The 18025-nt window shown below is 49.6% G+C and overlaps 1 protein-coding gene across 1 annotated transcript in view; it reads right to left on the bottom strand.

The window, feature by feature from the left end:
* LOC132388599 (NACHT, LRR and PYD domains-containing protein 3-like) overlaps positions 1-18025 on the bottom strand; it is a 104289-nt gene that overhangs the window by 8749 nt on the left and 77515 nt on the right. The window contains exon 5 of the mRNA XM_059960973.1: positions 6322-8059. Within this exon, the coding sequence (XP_059816956.1) occupies positions 6322-8059 (1738 nt within the window). The remainder of the gene's footprint in view (positions 1-6321; positions 8060-18025) is intronic.

The following is an 18025-nucleotide window of genomic DNA, read 5'->3' as shown; positions in this document are numbered from 1 at the left end:
ATAAAGGTCATGCGAGGACTGCTTGTATAGACAGATATCAATGGGTTGTATGTGATAGAAATGTTCTCAGGTGCATCTATTTCAATGCAAGGAGTATTGTACGTAAGGCCGTTCAGTTTATGTCATGGATTGGCACATGATGATTTCGACATCTTTGCTATTAGTAAGACTTGGTTGCAGGAGGGGCAGGACTTGTAACTATATAACCATATAACAATTACAGCATGGAAACAGGCCATTTTGGCCCTTCTAGTCCGTGCCGAACGCTTACTCTCATCTAGTCCCACTGATTTGCACTCAGCCCGTAACCCTCCATTCTATTCCTGTCCATATACCTATCCAATTTTACTTTAAATGACAATAGCGAACTTGCCTTTACCACTTATACTGGAAGCTCGTTCCACACAGCTACCGCTCTCTGAGTAAAGAAATCAGCCCTCGTGTTACCCTTAAACTTTTGCCTCCTAAATCTCAACTCATGTCCTCTTGTTTGAATCTCACCTATTCTCAATGGAAAAAGCCTATCCACATGAACTTTATCTATTCCCCCTCATAAGTTTAAATATCTCTATCAAGTCCCCCCTCAACCTTCTATGCTCTAAAGAATAATGAGCTAACTTGTTCAATCTTTCTCTGTAACTTAGGTGCTGAAACTCAGGTAACATTCTAGTAAATCTCTGTACTCTCTCTATTTTGTTGACATCTTTCCTATAATTCGGTGACTAGAACTGTACACAGTACTCTAAATTCGGCCTTGCCAATGCCTTGTACAAGTTTAACATTACATCCTAACTCCTATACTCAATGCTCTGATTTATAAAGGCCAACATACCAAAAGCTTTCTTCACCACCCTATCCACGAGATTCCACCTTCAGGGAACTATGCACCATTATTCCTAGATCACTCTGTTCTACTGCATTCTTCAATGCCCTACAATTTACCATGTATGTCCTATTTGGATTAATCCTACTAAAATGTAGCACCTCACACTTATCAGCATTAAACTCCTTCTGCCATCATTCAGCCCACTCTTCTAACTGGCCTAAATCTCTCTGCAAACTTTTAAAACCTATTTCATTATCACCTACCTTAGTATCATCTGCATACTTACTAATCCAATTTACTACCCCATCATCCAGATCATTAATGTATATGACAAACAACATTGGACACAGTACAGATCCCTGTGGCACACCACTAGTCACCGGCCTCCAACCTGACAGGTATCCATCACTACTCTCTGGCATCTCCCATCCAGCCACTGTTGAATCTATTTTACTACTTCAATATTAATACCTAACGACTGAACCTTCCTAACTGTGTGGAACCTTGTCAAAGGCCTTACTGAAGTCCGTATGGACAACATCCACTGCTTTACCCCCGTCAACTTTCCTCACAACCTCTTCAAAAAATTCAATAAGATTTGTCAAACATGACCTTCCACGCACAAATCCATGTTGACAGTTCCTAATCAGACCCTGTTTATCCAGATAATTATATATACCATTCTAAGAATACTTTCCATTAATTTACCCACCACTGACGACAAACTGACAGTCTTATATTTGCTAGGTTTACACTTTGAACCCTTTTTTAAACAATGGAACAATATAAACAATACGCCAATCCTTCGGCACCAACTCTGTTTCTAATGACATTTGAAATATTTCTGTCAGGGCCCCTGCTATTTCTACACTAACCTCCCTCATGGTCCTAAGGAAGATCCTGTCAGGATCCAGAGATTTATACACTTTTATATTCCTTCAAATCTCCAGCTTCATGTTCCGAGGTTCCACTGTTTCAGACGCGATAGGGGGTAGGGATGAAAGGGGGAGGAATGGCATTACCAGTCAGGGAGAATCTCACAGCTGTGTATAGACGGGACAGCCCGGAGGGTTCGTCTACAGAGGCCATATGGGTGGAGCTGAGGAACGGGAAAGTGCGATCTCACTTATAGGGTTGTATTATAGACCGCCCAGTAGTCAGAGAGAATTAGAGGAGCAAATCTGTAGAGAGGTAGCACACCAATGTGAGAAACAGAAAGTTGTAATCGTAGGGGATTTTAACTTTCCACATATTGACGGGGACGCCCGCTCTGAGAAAGGGTTAGATGGCATGGAGTTTGTCAAATGTTTTCTAAATGTTTGTCAAAAAGTTTTCTAAATCAATATATTGAGGTACCAACGAGAGAGGGTGCAGTACCTGATCTCCTATTACGGAACCAGACAGGTCAGGTGACAGAAGTATGTGTAGGTGAAAATTTTGGGACCAGGGACCAGGGACCAGGGACCATTAGTTTCAAGATAATTATGGATAAGGATAGGACTGATTCACCTGTTAAGTTTCTGAATTGGAGAAGGGCCAATTTTATGGAAATGAGAGAGTATCTGGGAAAAGTGGATTGGGATAAGTTGTTTTCTGGCAAGGATGTGTTCAGTAAGTGGAACGCCTTCAAGGGTGAAATTTTGAGAGTGCAGAGTTTGCATGTTCCTGCCAGGATTAAAGGCAAAGTTAACAGGCAGAGTGAACCTTGGTTTTCAAGGGATATTGGTGATCTGGTTAAGTAGGTGTTTAGCAGGTATAGAAATTGTAAGGGATTACGAAAGAAGATATGTGGTTGCTTTGGCAGATAATGTGAAGGTAAACCAAAAGGGTTTCTACAAGTATATTGAGAGTAAAAGGATATTAAAGGACAAAATTGGTCCCCAAGAGGATCAGAGTTGTCGTCTATGTGTGGAGCCTCACGAGATGGGGGAGATCTTAAACAGTTTCTTTGCATCAGTGTTTACTCAGGAAACTGACATAGCGGATATGGAATTAAGGGAAACAACCAGTAGTGTCATGGAACATATAGAGATTAAAGAGGAGGAGCTGCTTGCTGCCTTACAGTGAATAAAGGTAGATAAATCCCCTGGAACTGACATGATACTTCCTCGGACCTTGAGGGAGACTAATGCAGAAATTGCAGGGGCCCTGGCAGAAATATTTAAAATGTCCTCAGCCAGAGGATTGGAGGGTAGTTCATGTTGTTCCATTGTTTCAAAAAGGCTCCAAAAGTTCACCAGGTAATTACAGGCCAGTGAGCCTGACATCAGTAGTAGGTAAATTATTGGAACGTGTTCTGAGAGATCGGATATACAAGGATTTGGACAACCAAGGGCTGATTAAAGATAGTCAGCATGGCTTTGTATGTGGTAGATCGTGTTTAATGAATCCTGTAGTGTTTTTCCAGGAGGTTACCAAGGATGCATATGAAGGAAAGGCTGTGGATGTTGTCTACATTGACTTTTGTAAGGCCTTTGACAAGGTCCCACATAAGAGGTTAGTTCTAAACATCCAGTCACTAGGTATCCATGGAGAGGTTGTAAACTGGATTCAAATTGGCTGTGTGGGAGAAGACAGAGAATGGTAGTGGATGATTGCTTCTCAGACGGAGGCCTGTGACTAGTGCTGTGTCTCAGGGCTCTGTGCTGGGACCATTGTTGTTTGTTGTCTATACCAATGATCTAGATGATAATGTGATAAATTGGATCAGCAGGTTTGCGGATGACACTAAGATAGAGGTGTTGTGGACAGCGAGGAAGACTTTCAAAGCTTGCAGAGGGATCTGAACTAACTGGAAGAATGGGCCAGAAAATGGCAGATGGAATTTAATGCAGACAAGTGTGAGGTGTTCCAATTTGGAAGGACAAATCAAGGTATGACATACACGATAAACGGTCGGGCACTGAAGAGTGCGGAGGAACAGAGGGAGCTGGGGTTTCAGATACATAATTCCCTGAAAGTGGCATCACAGGTAGACAGGGTTGTAAAGAAGGCTTTTGGCATCCTCGCATTAATAAATCAAAGTTGAGGTTAGGAGGTGGAATATTATCGTGAGGTTGTATAAAACATTGGTGAGGCCAAATATGGAATATAGTGTGCGGTTCTGATCACCTAACTATAGGAAGGATATCGGTAAGTTTGAAAAAGTGCAGAGAAGATTTACTAGGATGTTGCTGGGTTTTCAGGAGTTGAGTTACAAGGAAAGATTGAACAGGTTAGGACTTTATTCCTTGGAGCATAGAAGAATGAGGGGAGATTTGATAGAGGTTTACAATATTATGAGGGTATAGACGGGGTAAATGTGAATAGGCTCTTTCCACATAGATTAGGAGAGATAAATATGAGAAGACAGGGCTTCAGCGTGAAAGGGGAAAGGTTTAGGGGAAGCATTAGGAGGAACTTCTTCACTCAGAGGGTGGTGAGAGTGTAGAACGAGCTGCCGTCTGATGAGGAAAATATGGACTCCCTCTTCAGCTTTAAGAATAAATTGGATAGATACTTGGATGGGAGAGGACTGGAGGGTTATGGACTGGGAGCAGGTCAATGGGACTAGCGGAATAAGGTTTTGGTACAGACTAGAAGGACTGAATGGCTTGTTTTCTGTGCTGTAGTGTTCAATGATTTTAAGATTCTATGGGGAGAAGAGTTCGCACAGGCGAAATGGGGATGGAGATGGGGAAGAGGGATCCCAAAGGAGGAAGGGGATGGGCAAGAGAAATCCAACAGGAGGAAGGGGGATGGGGAAGAGACAACCCACAGGACAATGGGTCATGCCAAAGAGAGATCGACAAAAAGAAGTCGATGGGGAGAGAGATCCCACAGGAAAAAGGGGGATGTGGAAGAGAAATCCATAGAAGGAAGGGGGATGGGGAAGAGCAATCCCATAGGTGAAAAGGAGATGGGGAAGAGAAATCCCACAGGAGGAAGAGGGATGGGCTGGAGAGATCCCACAAGAAGAAGGGGGATGGGGAAGAGAGATCTCACAGGAAGGGGGGGGGTGTGGTAAAGACATCCCACAGGAGAATGAGGAATAATTGAGAGCCCATAGGAGGAATGGGGATGGGGAAGAAAAATCCCAAAGGAGGAAGGGGATGGGGAAGATAGATCCCACAGGAGGAAGGGGGATGGGGAAGAGAGATCCCACAGGAGGAAAGTGGACAGGCAGGAGAGACCCCACAGGAGGAAGGGGGATGGGGAAGAGAGATCCCACAGGAGGAAGGGGGATGGGGAGGAGAGATCCCACAGGAGGAAGGGGGATGGGGAAGATAGATCCCACAGGAGGAAGGGGGATGGGGAAGAGAGATCCCACAGGAGGAAGGGGGATGGGGAAGACATGCCACAGGAGGAAGGGGGATGGGGAAGAGAGATCCCACAGTAGGAAGGGGGATGGGGAGGAGAGACCCCACAGGAGGAAGCAGGATATAGTGAGAGATTAATCAAGATGAAGTGGGAAGGGGTTAAGAGATCGGCCAGGAGGAAGAGGGATGTGGAACAGAGTTTCCAGAGGAGGATGTGGGTTTGGGAAGAGAAATCTCACCGGAGGAAGGGGGGTTGTGGAAGAGAAATTCCACAGGACAATGGGGCATGCCAAAGAGAGATCCGATAGGAGGAGGTCGATGGGGGAGAGAGATCGCACAGGAGGAAAGGGTATGGGGAAGAGTGTTCCAACAGCAGGAAGGGATGGGAAAGAGATATCCATAGAAGGATGGGGGAAGGGGAAGAGCAATCTCATAGGTGAAAGGGGGATGGGGAAGAGAGATCTCACAGGAGGAAGGGGGATGGGGAAGAGCGATCTCACAGGAAGGGGGGGGTGTGGAAAAGACATCCCACAGGAGGATGAGTAATAATAGAGAGCCCACAGGAGGAATGGGGATGGGGGCGAGATTCCAAAGAATGGAAGGGAGATTGGGATGAGAGGTCCCACAGGAGGATTCCAAGTGTAAACGATAATCCTACAAGACGAGAGGACGCAGAAATTTTTTGTACTTGTGTGTTGGGTCTGAACAGAGACCCAGAGGAGATGCGCCCTCGCTCTTTGCGTATCTGGAAGTGAGCAAAGTCACACAGGGGGAATGGCAGTGGGAGGACAATCTCACAATCGTATTTCCTTCCTTCTCACTGAGACAATCTGAGGGGGTGTGAGGGGGTGTGAATCTCTGACCCACCTGCTGCAGTCAGTGTTGGTCTGGGTGTCAGTCACAGTGGGAAGGAACATTGTCAATGGACGTGTCACAGGCAGCGAGAAACACGGCCATTCCTGTGATTTACTACCATTAAACCAATGGCCGTTGTTCACTGATCTGATGAAGTCTCCAACATCCCTTCACAAGGAACCACAGAACCCTCCCGTCCTCGGGGAATGACTGACCGATCCCCTGGGCATTTGTCACAATTTTTCACAATCTGATTTACTACAGATTTACGAAAATTACTTTACATTGAAAAAACACAATGGAAATGTTTCACAGTTCAGAGTGAGAGATAAGTCAAGTTACCTCAACTCCTGGCACTTGTGCAGCCCGGGTCCCAGCCACTGGATTCCTTCACACTGAATGTGGCATTTCTCCAGGTTAAGGTGTTTTATTGTATCACAGAGTCCGATGACATGAGACAGGACCACGCAGTCAATCGGGGTCAGTGTCATTCCACGAAATGAAAGTGTTTCCACAGATCCCAGTGCGGCCTGAGCCAGTCCACGATTCTGAGACTCAAACAGGTAGTGCAATGTGTTCAGGAGTCTCCTTTTACCAGCTTCACTCCTCGTTTTCCCAATCTGCCGTTTAACCTCCTCCTTCACCCAGTCAATCACCCGGCAGGTTGATTCATTGGGAAATGGACCCAGAAACTCCTCCAGACCCCGAGCTGTCATTGGGTTGGAAAGCCCAGCAACAAAACGGAGAAATACCTCAAATCGACCATCTGTCGTGCTGTGGACTTCAGTGAGGAATTTCAGGATATCCACGGGATGTGGATTCAGGAATTGTGCGACTGCAGCTACAAACTCTTGGATGGTGAGGTGTGGGAATGTGTAGACCACGCTTTGGGCAGAATCCTCTCTCTCCAAAAGCTCCATCAGGAACCCAGACAGGAACTGGGAAGGCTGCAGATTGTAGTTGATCAAATCTCCATCTGTAAACACCATCTTCCTCTGGGACACTCCTCTGAAGGCCATCTGACCAACCCTGAGTAACACATCACGGGGGTTCTCAATCTCACGGCCATGGTTTTTCAGGATGTTGTAAATGTAGTAGGAGTACAGTTTGGTGATGGTCTTGGGAACTCGCAGTGGGTCCCTGACTCTTTGTGTGAAGAAGGGGCCCAGTGTCAGAGCGAGGATCCAGCAGTAGGAGGGGTTGTAGCTCATGGTGTACAGGATCTCGTTCTCCTTCACATAATTGAAAACAGCTTCCGCCACCGTCTGATCTTCAAAATGTCTGATGAAATATTCCTTCCGTTCCTCACCAACAAATCCCAGGATTTCAGCTTTGGTACCGATCTCAGCCTTTTCCAATAAAAGTAACTTAGTGGGACGGGTGGTCACCAGCACTGAACACCCTGGGAGCAGCTTGCCCTGGATTAAACTGTACACAATGTCAGACACCTTGCACTTGAATTCAGGATCTGTGCATGTGGACCGAGTTTCCGTGTCTCTCTGACTGTCAGAAAAATCAATTTTGTCATTGAATTCATCCAAACCATCGAATATAAACAGCGATCCCTCTGGGTTCTTCCAGACCTCTCTCAGGATATTCCCAAAGTAAGGATACTGATCCAGAATCAGTTCTCTCAGGTTTATTCTACAGTTAATGGAGTTTAAATCACGGAATTTGAAACTGAAGACAAACTGGAACTGTTGGTATATTTTCCCCGTGGCCCAGTCATGAACAATCTTTTGTACCATTGTTGTTTTCCCGATCCCCGCGACTCCAGCCACTGCTGCAGAATTCCCAGATTTGGATTTACTCTGGGAAAAGCTGTTCTGGAACAACTGATCAGTCCGGACTTTTTCCAGCTCTCCACGGAGATGTTTCTCTCTCCACTCCTCGTGGTCTCTGCCTCTCGCCAGCAGCTCATGTTCCACCAGTCTCCGATATCGAACAGTAGAACTGACCGTGAGCTCAGCGTATCGATCAACCAGCCGGAAAACCTTCACCTTCTCCCTCATCAGGATCGTGTTCACTCTCAGTGTTTCAGTTTGTGCCCGCAGAGTCTCCTTGTGTTTCTGTTGAACATCTTCCATGGGAACAGACAGTGGACAAACTGTTAGATGCCTCAGCTCAGAACTCAGTATTTAAGCACACTATTGCATAATGGTTGTTCGTACAGTACAGTAAATTAAATTAGCAAACCGCTGACTGGACAGAGAGGCCTGTTCCAGATAAACACCAGATCATCACATTTCCACATTAACTGTGCTGTGAAGGTGAGTATTTCCCTGGTAGTTTACTGACCCCCAACTGTCCCGTACTGGACAACATCTCACTACTGCCACAGATATCATCGCTCCTGAGGAAGAATCTTTTAATCTCCAGTGTTGATGTGGCATATGGAGATAGAGAAGAGGATAGTGGTCATTCTGTCAAAGGAACAGGTTGGGGAATCACAGCTGATCCTCCCGTCTCACCGTCACTGAATGAAAATACAAAGAAGCAGCTTTGCTGATCAGAACATGCACTGTGGGTGGGTGGGTGGGGTGCATGGAGTCTCAAACTGTGTTCGAAACCTGTCAGTGGCGTGTGGGGTTATGCACTGTGTCCGGCCTCTTCCAGGGATGTATGGGGAGGTCACACTGTGTCAGGACCCTGTCAGGTGTGTGGGGTCTCACATTGTGTCAGGAACATGTCAGGTGTGTGGGGTCTCACAGTGTGTCAGGACACTGCCAGGTTTGTGTGGGGTCTAACAGTGTGTCAGTATCGTGTCAGGGGCATATGGGGTCCCACAGTGTATCAGGACACTGTCAATGGCGTATGGGGTCTTACAGTGTTTCATCAACCTGTCAGAAATGTGTGGAGTCTTGTATTGTGTCAGGAACCTGTTTTGGAGTGTGGGGTCTCACATCCTGTCAGGACCGTGCCAGCGGTGTGTGGGGTCTCACATTGTTTCAGGATCATGCCAGGTGTGTCTGGGGTCTGACTGTTTGTCAATTGATAATAGACAATAAGTGCAGGAGTAGGCAATTCAGCCTTTTGAGCCAGCACCGCCATTCAATGTGATCATGGCTGACCAGCCACAATCAGTACCCCGTTCCTGCCCTCTCCCATATCCCTCGTCTCCACTATCCTTAACAGCTCTGTCTAACTCTTTCTTGAAAGCATCCAGAGAATTGGACTCCACTGCCTTCTGAAGCAGAGCATTCCATAGATCCACAACTCTCTGGGTGAAAAGTTTTTTCCTGAATTCCGTTCTAAATGACCAACCCCTTATTGTTAAACTGTGGCCTCTGGTTCTGGACTCGGGAACATGTTTCCTGTATCTAGTGTGTCTAATCCCCTAAAAATCTTATGTTTCAATCAGATCACCTCGCATTTTTCTAGATTCCAGTCCATCAGGACCCTATCAGGTGGGTGTGGGATCTCGTGCTGTACCAAGAACCGGACAGGGTTATGTGGAGTTTCACAGTGTGTCAGGACCCTGCCAGCAGACTGTGGTGACTCACACTGTGTCAGGACCCTGGCAGTGGTGTTTGGGGTCTCACAGTGTGTCAGGTCCATGTCCGGGGTGTGTGGGGTGTCACAGTGTGTCAGGAGCCTGTCAGGGGTTTGTGGGAGGTCACAGTGTGTCAGGACACTGTCAGGAGTGTGTGGGGTCTCACAGTGTATCAGGACCCTATGGGGTTTCACAGATTGTCAGCGCCCTGCTAGGCATCTGTGGGCTCTCTCTGTGTGTCACAACCCAGCCAGGGTTGTGTGGGGTCTCACAGTGCGTCAAGACACAGCCTTGGGTTGTGTGGGGTCACAGGGTTTGTCAATTGATAATAGACAATAGGTGCAGGAGTAGGCAATTCAGCCTTTTGAGCCAGCACCGCCATTCAATGTGATCATGGCTGATCATCCACAAGCAGTACCCCGTTCCTGCCTTCTTCCCACTTCCCTCATCTCCGCTATCCTTAAGAGCTCTATCTAACTCTTTCTTGAAATCATCCAGTTAATTGGTCTCCACTGCCTTCTGAAGCAGAGCATTCCATAGATCCACAACTCTCTGGGTGAAAAGATTTTCCTGAATTCCGTTCTAAATGACCTAGCGCTTATTGTTAGCTGTGGCCTCTTGTTCTGGACTCCCCCAACAATCAGGACCATGTTTCCTGCCTCTAGTGTATACAATCCCTTCAAAATCTTATATGTTTCAATCAGATCCCCTCACATCCTTCTAAATTCCAGAGTATCAGGACCCTATCAGGTGTGTGTGGCATCTCATGGTGTATCATGAACCTGTCAGGGGAGTGTCGCATCTGACAGTGTGTCAGGACCCTGTCAGGGGTGTGTGGGGTCTCACAGTGTGTCAGGACCCTGTCAGGGGCGTATGGGGTCTCACGGATTGTCAGCACCCTGCTAGGCATCTGTGGGGTCTCACAGTGTGACAGGACCCTGTCAGGGATGTGTGGAGTCTCGTAGTGTGTCAGGAACCTGTTTAGGGTTGTGAGGGGTCCCAGCGGGTGTCAGTATCCGGTTAGGAGTGTGGGGTCTCTCATCCTGTCTGGACCGTGCCAGGGGTGTGTGGGGTGTCACACTATTTCAGGATCATGCCAGGTTCTGTGGGGTCTCAGTGTTTCAGGAGTCTGTCAGGTGTGTGTGGGTTCTAACGGTTTGTCAATTGATAATAGACAATAGGTGCAGGAGTAGGCAATTCAGCCTTTTCAGCCAGCACCGCCATTGAATGTGATCATGGCTGATCAGCCACAATCAGTACCCAGTTCCTGCCTTCTCCCCATATCCCTTGACTCTGCTATCTTTAGGAGTTCTATCTAACTCTTTCTTGAAAGCATCGAGAGAATTGGTCTCCACTGCCTTCTGAAGCAGAGCATTCCATAGATCCATAACTCTCTGGGTGAAAAGTTTTTCCTGAATTCCGTTCTAAATGACATACCCCTTATTGTTAGCTGTGGCTTCTGGACTCCCCCAACATCAGGACCATGTTTCCTGCCTCTAGTGTATACAATGCCTTCAAAATCTTATATGTTTCAATCAGATCCCCTCACATCCTTCTAAATTCCAGAGTATCAGGACCCTATCAGGTGTGTGTGGCATCTTATTTTGTATCACAAACCTGTCAGGGGAGTGTCACGTCTGACAGTGTGTCAGGACCCTGTCAGGGGTGTGTGGGGTCTCAGAGTGTGTCAGGACGCTGTCAGGTGTGTGTGGGGTCTCACAATGTGTCATGACCCTGGCAGGCGTGTGTGGCTTCTCACTGTGTGTCAGGAATCTAAAATGAATTTGTGGGGCATCACAGTGTGTCAGGACCCTGTCAGAGACGTGTGGGATCTCACAATGTGTCAGGACTCTGCCATGGGTTTATGGGGTCTCACAGTGTGTCAGGACCCTGTCAGGGGTGTGTGTTGCTCACAGCGGGTCAGGACCATGTCAGGGTGTGTGGGGTCTTACAGTGTGTCAGGACACTGTCAGGGGTGTGTGGGGTCTCACAGTGTGTCAGGACCATGTCAGGGTGTGTGGGGTCTCACAGTGTGTCAGGACCCTGTCAGGGGTGTGTGGGGTCTCACAGTGTGTCAGAACACTGTCAGGGATGTGTGGGGTCTCACAGTGTGTCAGAACACTGTCAGGGATGTGTGGAGTCTCGAAGTGTGTCAGGAACCTGTTTAGGGTTGTGAGGGGTCCCAGCGGGTGTCAGTATCCGGTTAGGAGTGTGGGGTCTCACATCCTGTCAGAACCGTGTCAGGGGTGTGTGGGGTCTCAGACTGATTCAGGACCGTGCCAGGTGTGTGTGGAGTCCCAGTGTTTCAGGAGCCTGTCAGGCATCTGTGGTGTCTCAGTTTGTCAGGATCCTGCTAGCAGTGTATGGGGTCTCACGGTTTGTCAATTGATGATAGACAATAGGTGCAGGAGTAGGCAATTCAGCCTTTTGAGCCAGCACCGCCATTCAATGTGATCATGGCTGATTATCCATAATCAGTACCATGCTCCTGCCCTCTCCCCATATCCCTTGACTCCGCAATCTTTAAGAGCTCTACCTAACGCTTTCTTGAAAGCATCCAGAGAATTGGACTCCACTGCCTTCTGAGGCAGAGCATTCCATAGATCCACAACTCTCTGGGTGAAAAAGTTTTTCCTGAACTCAGTTCTAAATGGCCAACCCCTTATTGTTAAACTGTGGCCTGTTGTTCTGGACTCGGGAACATGTTTCCTGTCACTAGCATGTCTAATCCCCTAAAAATCTGATATGTTTCAATCAGATCACCTCGCATACTTCTAAATTCCAGTGCATCAGGACCCTATCAGGTGGGTGTGGGATCTCGTGGTGTATCAAGAACCAGTCAGGGTTAAGTGGCGTCTCACAGTGTGTCGGGACCCTTGCAGTGGTGTGTGTGGTCTCAAAGTGTGTCCGGACCCTGTCAGGGGTGTGTGGGGTCTCACAGTGTGTCAGCACCCTGTCAGGGGCGTATGGGGTTTCACAGATTGTCAGCGCCCTGCTAGGCATCTGTGGGGTCTCTCTGTGTGTCAAGACACTGCCGGGGTTGTGTGTGGTCTCAGAGTTTGTCAATTGATGATAGACAATAGGTGCAGGAGTAGGCAATTCAGCCTTTTGAGCCAGCACCACCATTCAATGTGATCATGGCTGATCAGACACAATCAGTGGGTGTCAGTATCCGGTTAGGAGCGTGGGGTCTCACATCCTGTCTGGACCGTGCCAGTGGTGTGGGGGGTCTCACACTATTTCAGGATCATGTCAGGCTCTGTGGGGTCTCACAGGGTGTCAGGATCCTGTCAGGGGTGTGTGGGGTCTCACAGTGTGGCAGGACCCTGTCAGGGGTGTGTGGGGTCTCACAGTGTGGCAGGACCCTGTCAGGGGTGTGTGGTGTCTCACAGTGTGTCAGGACCCTGTCAGGGGTGTGTGGGGTCTCACAGTGTGTCAGGACACTGCCAGGGGTGTGTGTGATCTCCCAGTGTGTCAGGACACTGCCAGGGGTGTGTGGGGTCTCACAGTGTGTCAGGACCCTGTCAGGGGTGTGTGGTGTCTCACAGTGTGTCAGGACCCTGTCAGGGGTGTGTGGGATCTCACAGTGTGTCAGGACCCTGTCAGGGGTGTGTGCGGTGTCACAGTGTGTCAGGACCCTGTCAGGGGTGTGTGGGATCTCACAGTGTGTCAGGACCCTGTCAGGAGTGTGTGGGGTCTCACAGTGTGTCAGGGCCCTGTCAGGGGTGTGTGGGATCTCACAGTGTGACAGGACCATGCCAGGGAATGTGGGCTCTCACAGTGTGTCCGGACACTGACAGGGATGTGTAGGATCTCACAGTCTGTCAGGATCTTCTCAGTTGTGTGGGAGATATCACAGTGTGTCAGGACCATGCCAGGTGTGTGTGGAATCTCACAGTGCGTCCAGACCGTGGCAGGCATGTGTGGCTTCTCACTGTGTGTCAGGAACCTAAAATGAGTTTGTGGGGCATCACAGAGTGTCAGGACCCTGTCAGGGGTGTGTGGGATCTCACAGTGTGTCAGGACCCTGTCAGGGGTGTGTGTGGTCTCACAGTGTGTCAGGAACCTGTCAGGGGTGTGTGGGATCTCACAGTGTGTCAGGACCCTGTCAGGAGTGTGTGGGGTCTCACAGTGTGTCAGGGCCCTGTCAGGGGTGTGTGGGATCTCACAGTGTGTCAGGGCCATGTCAGGGATGTGTGGGTGGTCTCACTGTTTGTCAGTATCCCCTTAGGAGGCTGTGGTGTCTCTCGATGTGTTAGGAACATGTAAGGGGTGTGGGGTCTCACAGTGTGTCTGGACCCTGTCAGGGATGTGTCAGGTCTCATAGTCTGTCAGGACCCTGTCAGGGGTGTGAGTGGTCTCACAGTGTGTCAAGACCCTGCCTGGGTTGTGTGGGGTCTCAGAGTTTGTCAATTGATAATAGACAATAGGTGCAGGAGTAGGCAATTCAGCCTTTTGAGCCAGCACCGCCATTCCATGTGATCATGGCTGAACAGACACAATCTGTACCCCGTTCCTGCCCTCTCCCCATATCCCTTGACTCCGCAATCTTTAAGAGCTCTATCTAACTCTTTCTTGAAAGCATCCAGTTAATTAGTCTCCATTGCCTTCTGAAGCAGAGCATTCCATAGATCCACAATTCTCTGGGTGAAAAGTTTTTCCTGAATTCCGTTCTAAATAACTTAGCGCTTATTGTTAGCTGTGGCCTCTGGTTCTGGACTCCCCCAACATCAGGACCATGTTTCCTGCCTCTAATGTATACAATTCCTTCAAAATTTTATATGTTTCAATCAGATCCCCTCACATCCTTCTAAATTCCAGTGAATCAGGACCCTGTCTGGTGTGTGTGGCATCTCATGGTGTATCACAAACCTGTCAGGGGAGTGTCGCATCTGACAGTGTGCCAGGACCCTGTCAGGGATGTGTGGAGTCTCGTAGTGTGTCAGGACCCTGTTTAGGAGTGTGTGTGGTCTCAGCGGGTGTCAGTATCCGGCGAGAAGTGTGGGGGCTCACATCCTGTCTGGACAGTGCCAGGGGTGGGTGGGGTCTCACACTATTTCAGGATCATGCCAGGCTCTATGAGGTCTCACAGTGTGTCTGGACCCTGTCAGTGGTGTGTGGGGTCTCACAGTGTGTCAGGATCCTGTCAGGGGTGTGTGGGGTCTCACAATGTGTCAGGACCCTGTCAGTGGTGTCTGGGGTCTCACAGTGTGTCAGGATCCTGTCAGTGGTGTGTGGGGTCTCACAGTGTGTCAGGACCCTGTCAGGGGTGTGTGGTGTCTCACAGTGTGTCAGGACCCTGTCAGGGGTGTGTGGGGTCTCAGAGTGTGTCAGGACGCTGTCAGGTGTGTGTGGGGTCTCACAATGTGTCATGACCCTGGCAGGCGTGTGTGGCTTCTCACTGTGTGTCAGGAATCTAAAATGAATTTGTGGGGCATCACAGTGTGTCAGGACCCTGTCAGAGACGTGTGGGATCTCACAATGTGTCAGGACTCTGCCATGGGTTTATGGGGTCTCACAGTGTGTCAGGACCCTGTCAGGGGTGTGTGTTGCTCACAGCGGGTCAGGACCATGTCAGGGTGTGTGGGGTCTTACAGTGTGTCAGGACACTGTCAGGGGTGTGTGGGGTCTCACAGTGTGTCAGGACCATGTCAGGGTGTGTGGGGTCTCACAGTGTGTCAGGACCCTGTCAGGGGTGTGTGGGGTCTCACAGTGTGTCAGAACACTGTCAGGGATGTGTGGGGTCTCACAGTTTGTCAGAACACTGTCAGGGATGTGTGGAGTCTCGAAGTGTGTCAGGAAGCTGTTTAGAGTTGTGAGGGGTCCCAGCGGGTGTCAGTATCCGGTTAGGAGTGTGGGGTCTCACATCCTGTCAGAACCGTGCCAGGGGTGTGTGGGGTCTCAGACTGATTCAGGACCGTGCCAGGTGTGTGTGGAGTCCCAGTGTTTCAGGAGCCTGTCAGGCATCTGTGGTGTCTCAGTTTGTCAGGATCCTGCTAGCAGTGTATGGGGTCTCACGGTTTGTCAATTGATGATAGACAATAGGTGCAGGAGTAGGCAATTCAGCCTTTTGAGCCAGCACCGCCATTCAATGTGATCATGGCTGATCAGACACAATCAGTGGGTGTCAGTATCCGGTTAGGAGCGTGGGGTCTCACATCCTGTCTGGACCGTGCCAGTGGTGTGGGGGGTCTCACACTATTTCAGGATCATGTCAGGCTCTGTGGGGTCTCACAGGGTGTCAGGATCCTGTCAGGGGTGTGTGGGGTCTCACAGTGTGGCAGGACCCTGTCAGGGGTGTGTGGGATCTCACAGTGTGTCAGGACCCTGTCAGGGGTGTGTGTGGTCTCACAGTGTGTCAGGACCCTGTCAGGGGTGTGTGGGGTCTCACAGTGTGTCAGGACACTGCCAGGGGTGTGTGTGATCTCCCAGTGTGTCAGGACACTGCCAGGGGTGTGTGGGGTCTCACAGTGTGTCAGGACCCTGTCAGGGGTGTGTGGTGTCTCACAGTGTGTCAGGACCCTGTCAGGGGTGTGTGGGGTCTCACAGTGTGTCAGGATCCTGTCAGGGGTGTGTGGGGTCTCACAGTGTGTCAGGATCCTGTCAGGGTTGTGTGTGATCTCCCAGTGTGTCAGGACCCTGTCAGGGGTGTGTGGGGTGTCACAGTGTGTCAGGACCCTGTCAGGTGTGTGTGGAATCTCACAGTGCGTCCAGACCGTGGCAGGCATGTGTGGCTTCTCACTGTGTGTCAGGAACCTAAAATGAGTTTGTGGGGCATCACAGTGTGTCAGGACCCTGTCAGGGGTGTGTGGGATCTCACAGTGTGTCAGGACCCTGTCAGGGGTGTGTGTGGTCTCACAGTGTGTCAGGACCCTGTCAGGGGTGTGTGGGGTCTCACAGTGTGTCAGGACACTGCCAGGGGTGTGTGTGATCTCCCAGTGTGTCAGGACACTGCCAGGGGTGTGTGGGGTCTCACAGTGTGTCAGGACCCTGTCAGGGGTGTGTGGTGTCTCACAGTGTGTCAGGACCCTGTCAGGGGTGTGTGGGGTCTCACAGTGTGTCAGGATCCTGTCAGGGGTGTGTGGGGTCTCACAGTGTGTCAGGATCCTGTCAGGGTTGTGTGTGATCTCCCAGTGTGTCAGGACCCTGTCAGGGGTGTGTGGGGTGTCACAGTGTGTCAGGACCCTGTCAGGTGTGTGTGGAATCTCACAGTGCGTCCAGACCGTGGCAGGCATGTGTGGCTTCTCACTGTGTGTCAGGAACCTAAAATGAGTTTGTGGGGCATCACAGTGTGTCAGGACCCTGTCAGGGGTGTGTGGGATCTCACAGTGTGTCAGGACCCTGTCAGGGGTGTGTGTGGTCTCACAGTGTGTCAGGACCCTGTCAGGGGTGTGTGGGGTGTCACAGTGTGTCAGGAGCCTGTCAGGGGTTTGTGGGAGGTCACAGTGTGTCAGGACACTGTCAGGAGTGTGTGGGGTCTCACAGTGTATCAGGACCCTATGGGGTTTCACAGATTGTCAGCGCCCTGCTAGGCATCTGTGGGCTCTCTCTGTGTGTCACAACCCAGCCAGGGTTGTGTGGGGTCTCACAGTGCGTCAAGACACAGCCTTGGGTTGTGTGGGGTCTCAGGGTTTGTCAATTGATAATAGACAATAGGTGCAGGTGTAGGCAATTCAGCCTTTTGAGCCAGCACCGCCATTCAATGTGATCATGGCTGATCATCCACAAGCAGTACCCCGTTCCTGCCTTCTTCCCACTTCCCTCATCTCCGCTATCCTTAAGAGCTCTATCTAACTCTTTCTTGAAATCATCCAGTTAATTGGTCTCCACTGCCTTCTGAAGCAGAGCATTCCATAGATCCACAACTCTCTGGGTGAAAAGATTTTCCTGAATTCCGTTCTAAATGACCTAGCGCTTATTGTTAGCTGTGGCCTCTTGTTCTGGACTCCCCCAACAATCAGGACCATGTTTCCTGCCTCTAGTGTATACAATCCCTTCAAAATCTTATATGTTTCAATCAGATCCCCTCACATCCTTCTAAATTCCAGAGTATCAGGACCCTATCAGGTGTGTGTGGCATCTCATGGTGTATCATGAACCTGTCAGGGGAGTGTCGCATCTGACAGTGTGTCAGGACCCTGTCAGGGGTGTGTGGGGTCTCACAGTGTGTCAGGACCCTGTCAGGGGCGTATGGGGTCTCACGGATTGTCAGCACCCTGCTAGGCATCTGTGGGGTCTCACAGTGTGACAGGACCCTGTCAGGGATGTGTGGAGTCTCGTAGTGTGTCAGGAACCTGTTTAGGGTTGTGAGGGGTCCCAGCGGGTGTCAGTATCCGGTTAGGAGTGTGGGGTCTCTCATCCTGTCTGGACCGTGCCAGGGGTGTGTGGGGTGTCACACTATTTCAGGATCATGCCAGGTTCTGTGGGGTCTCAGTGTTTCAGGAGTCTGTCAGGTGTGTGTGGGTTCTAACGGTTTGTCAATTGATAATAGACAATAGGTGCAGGAGTAGGCAATTCAGCCTTTTCAGCCAGCACCGCCATTGAATGTGATCA

This window comes from Hypanus sabinus, unplaced genomic scaffold (assembly GCF_030144855.1).
Source record: "Hypanus sabinus isolate sHypSab1 unplaced genomic scaffold, sHypSab1.hap1 scaffold_361, whole genome shotgun sequence".
NCBI classification, from domain to species: domain Eukaryota; kingdom Metazoa; phylum Chordata; class Chondrichthyes; order Myliobatiformes; family Dasyatidae; genus Hypanus; species Hypanus sabinus.
Note: the sequence above shows the minus strand (reverse complement) of the source record. Positions and strands in the feature narration are given on the sequence as shown.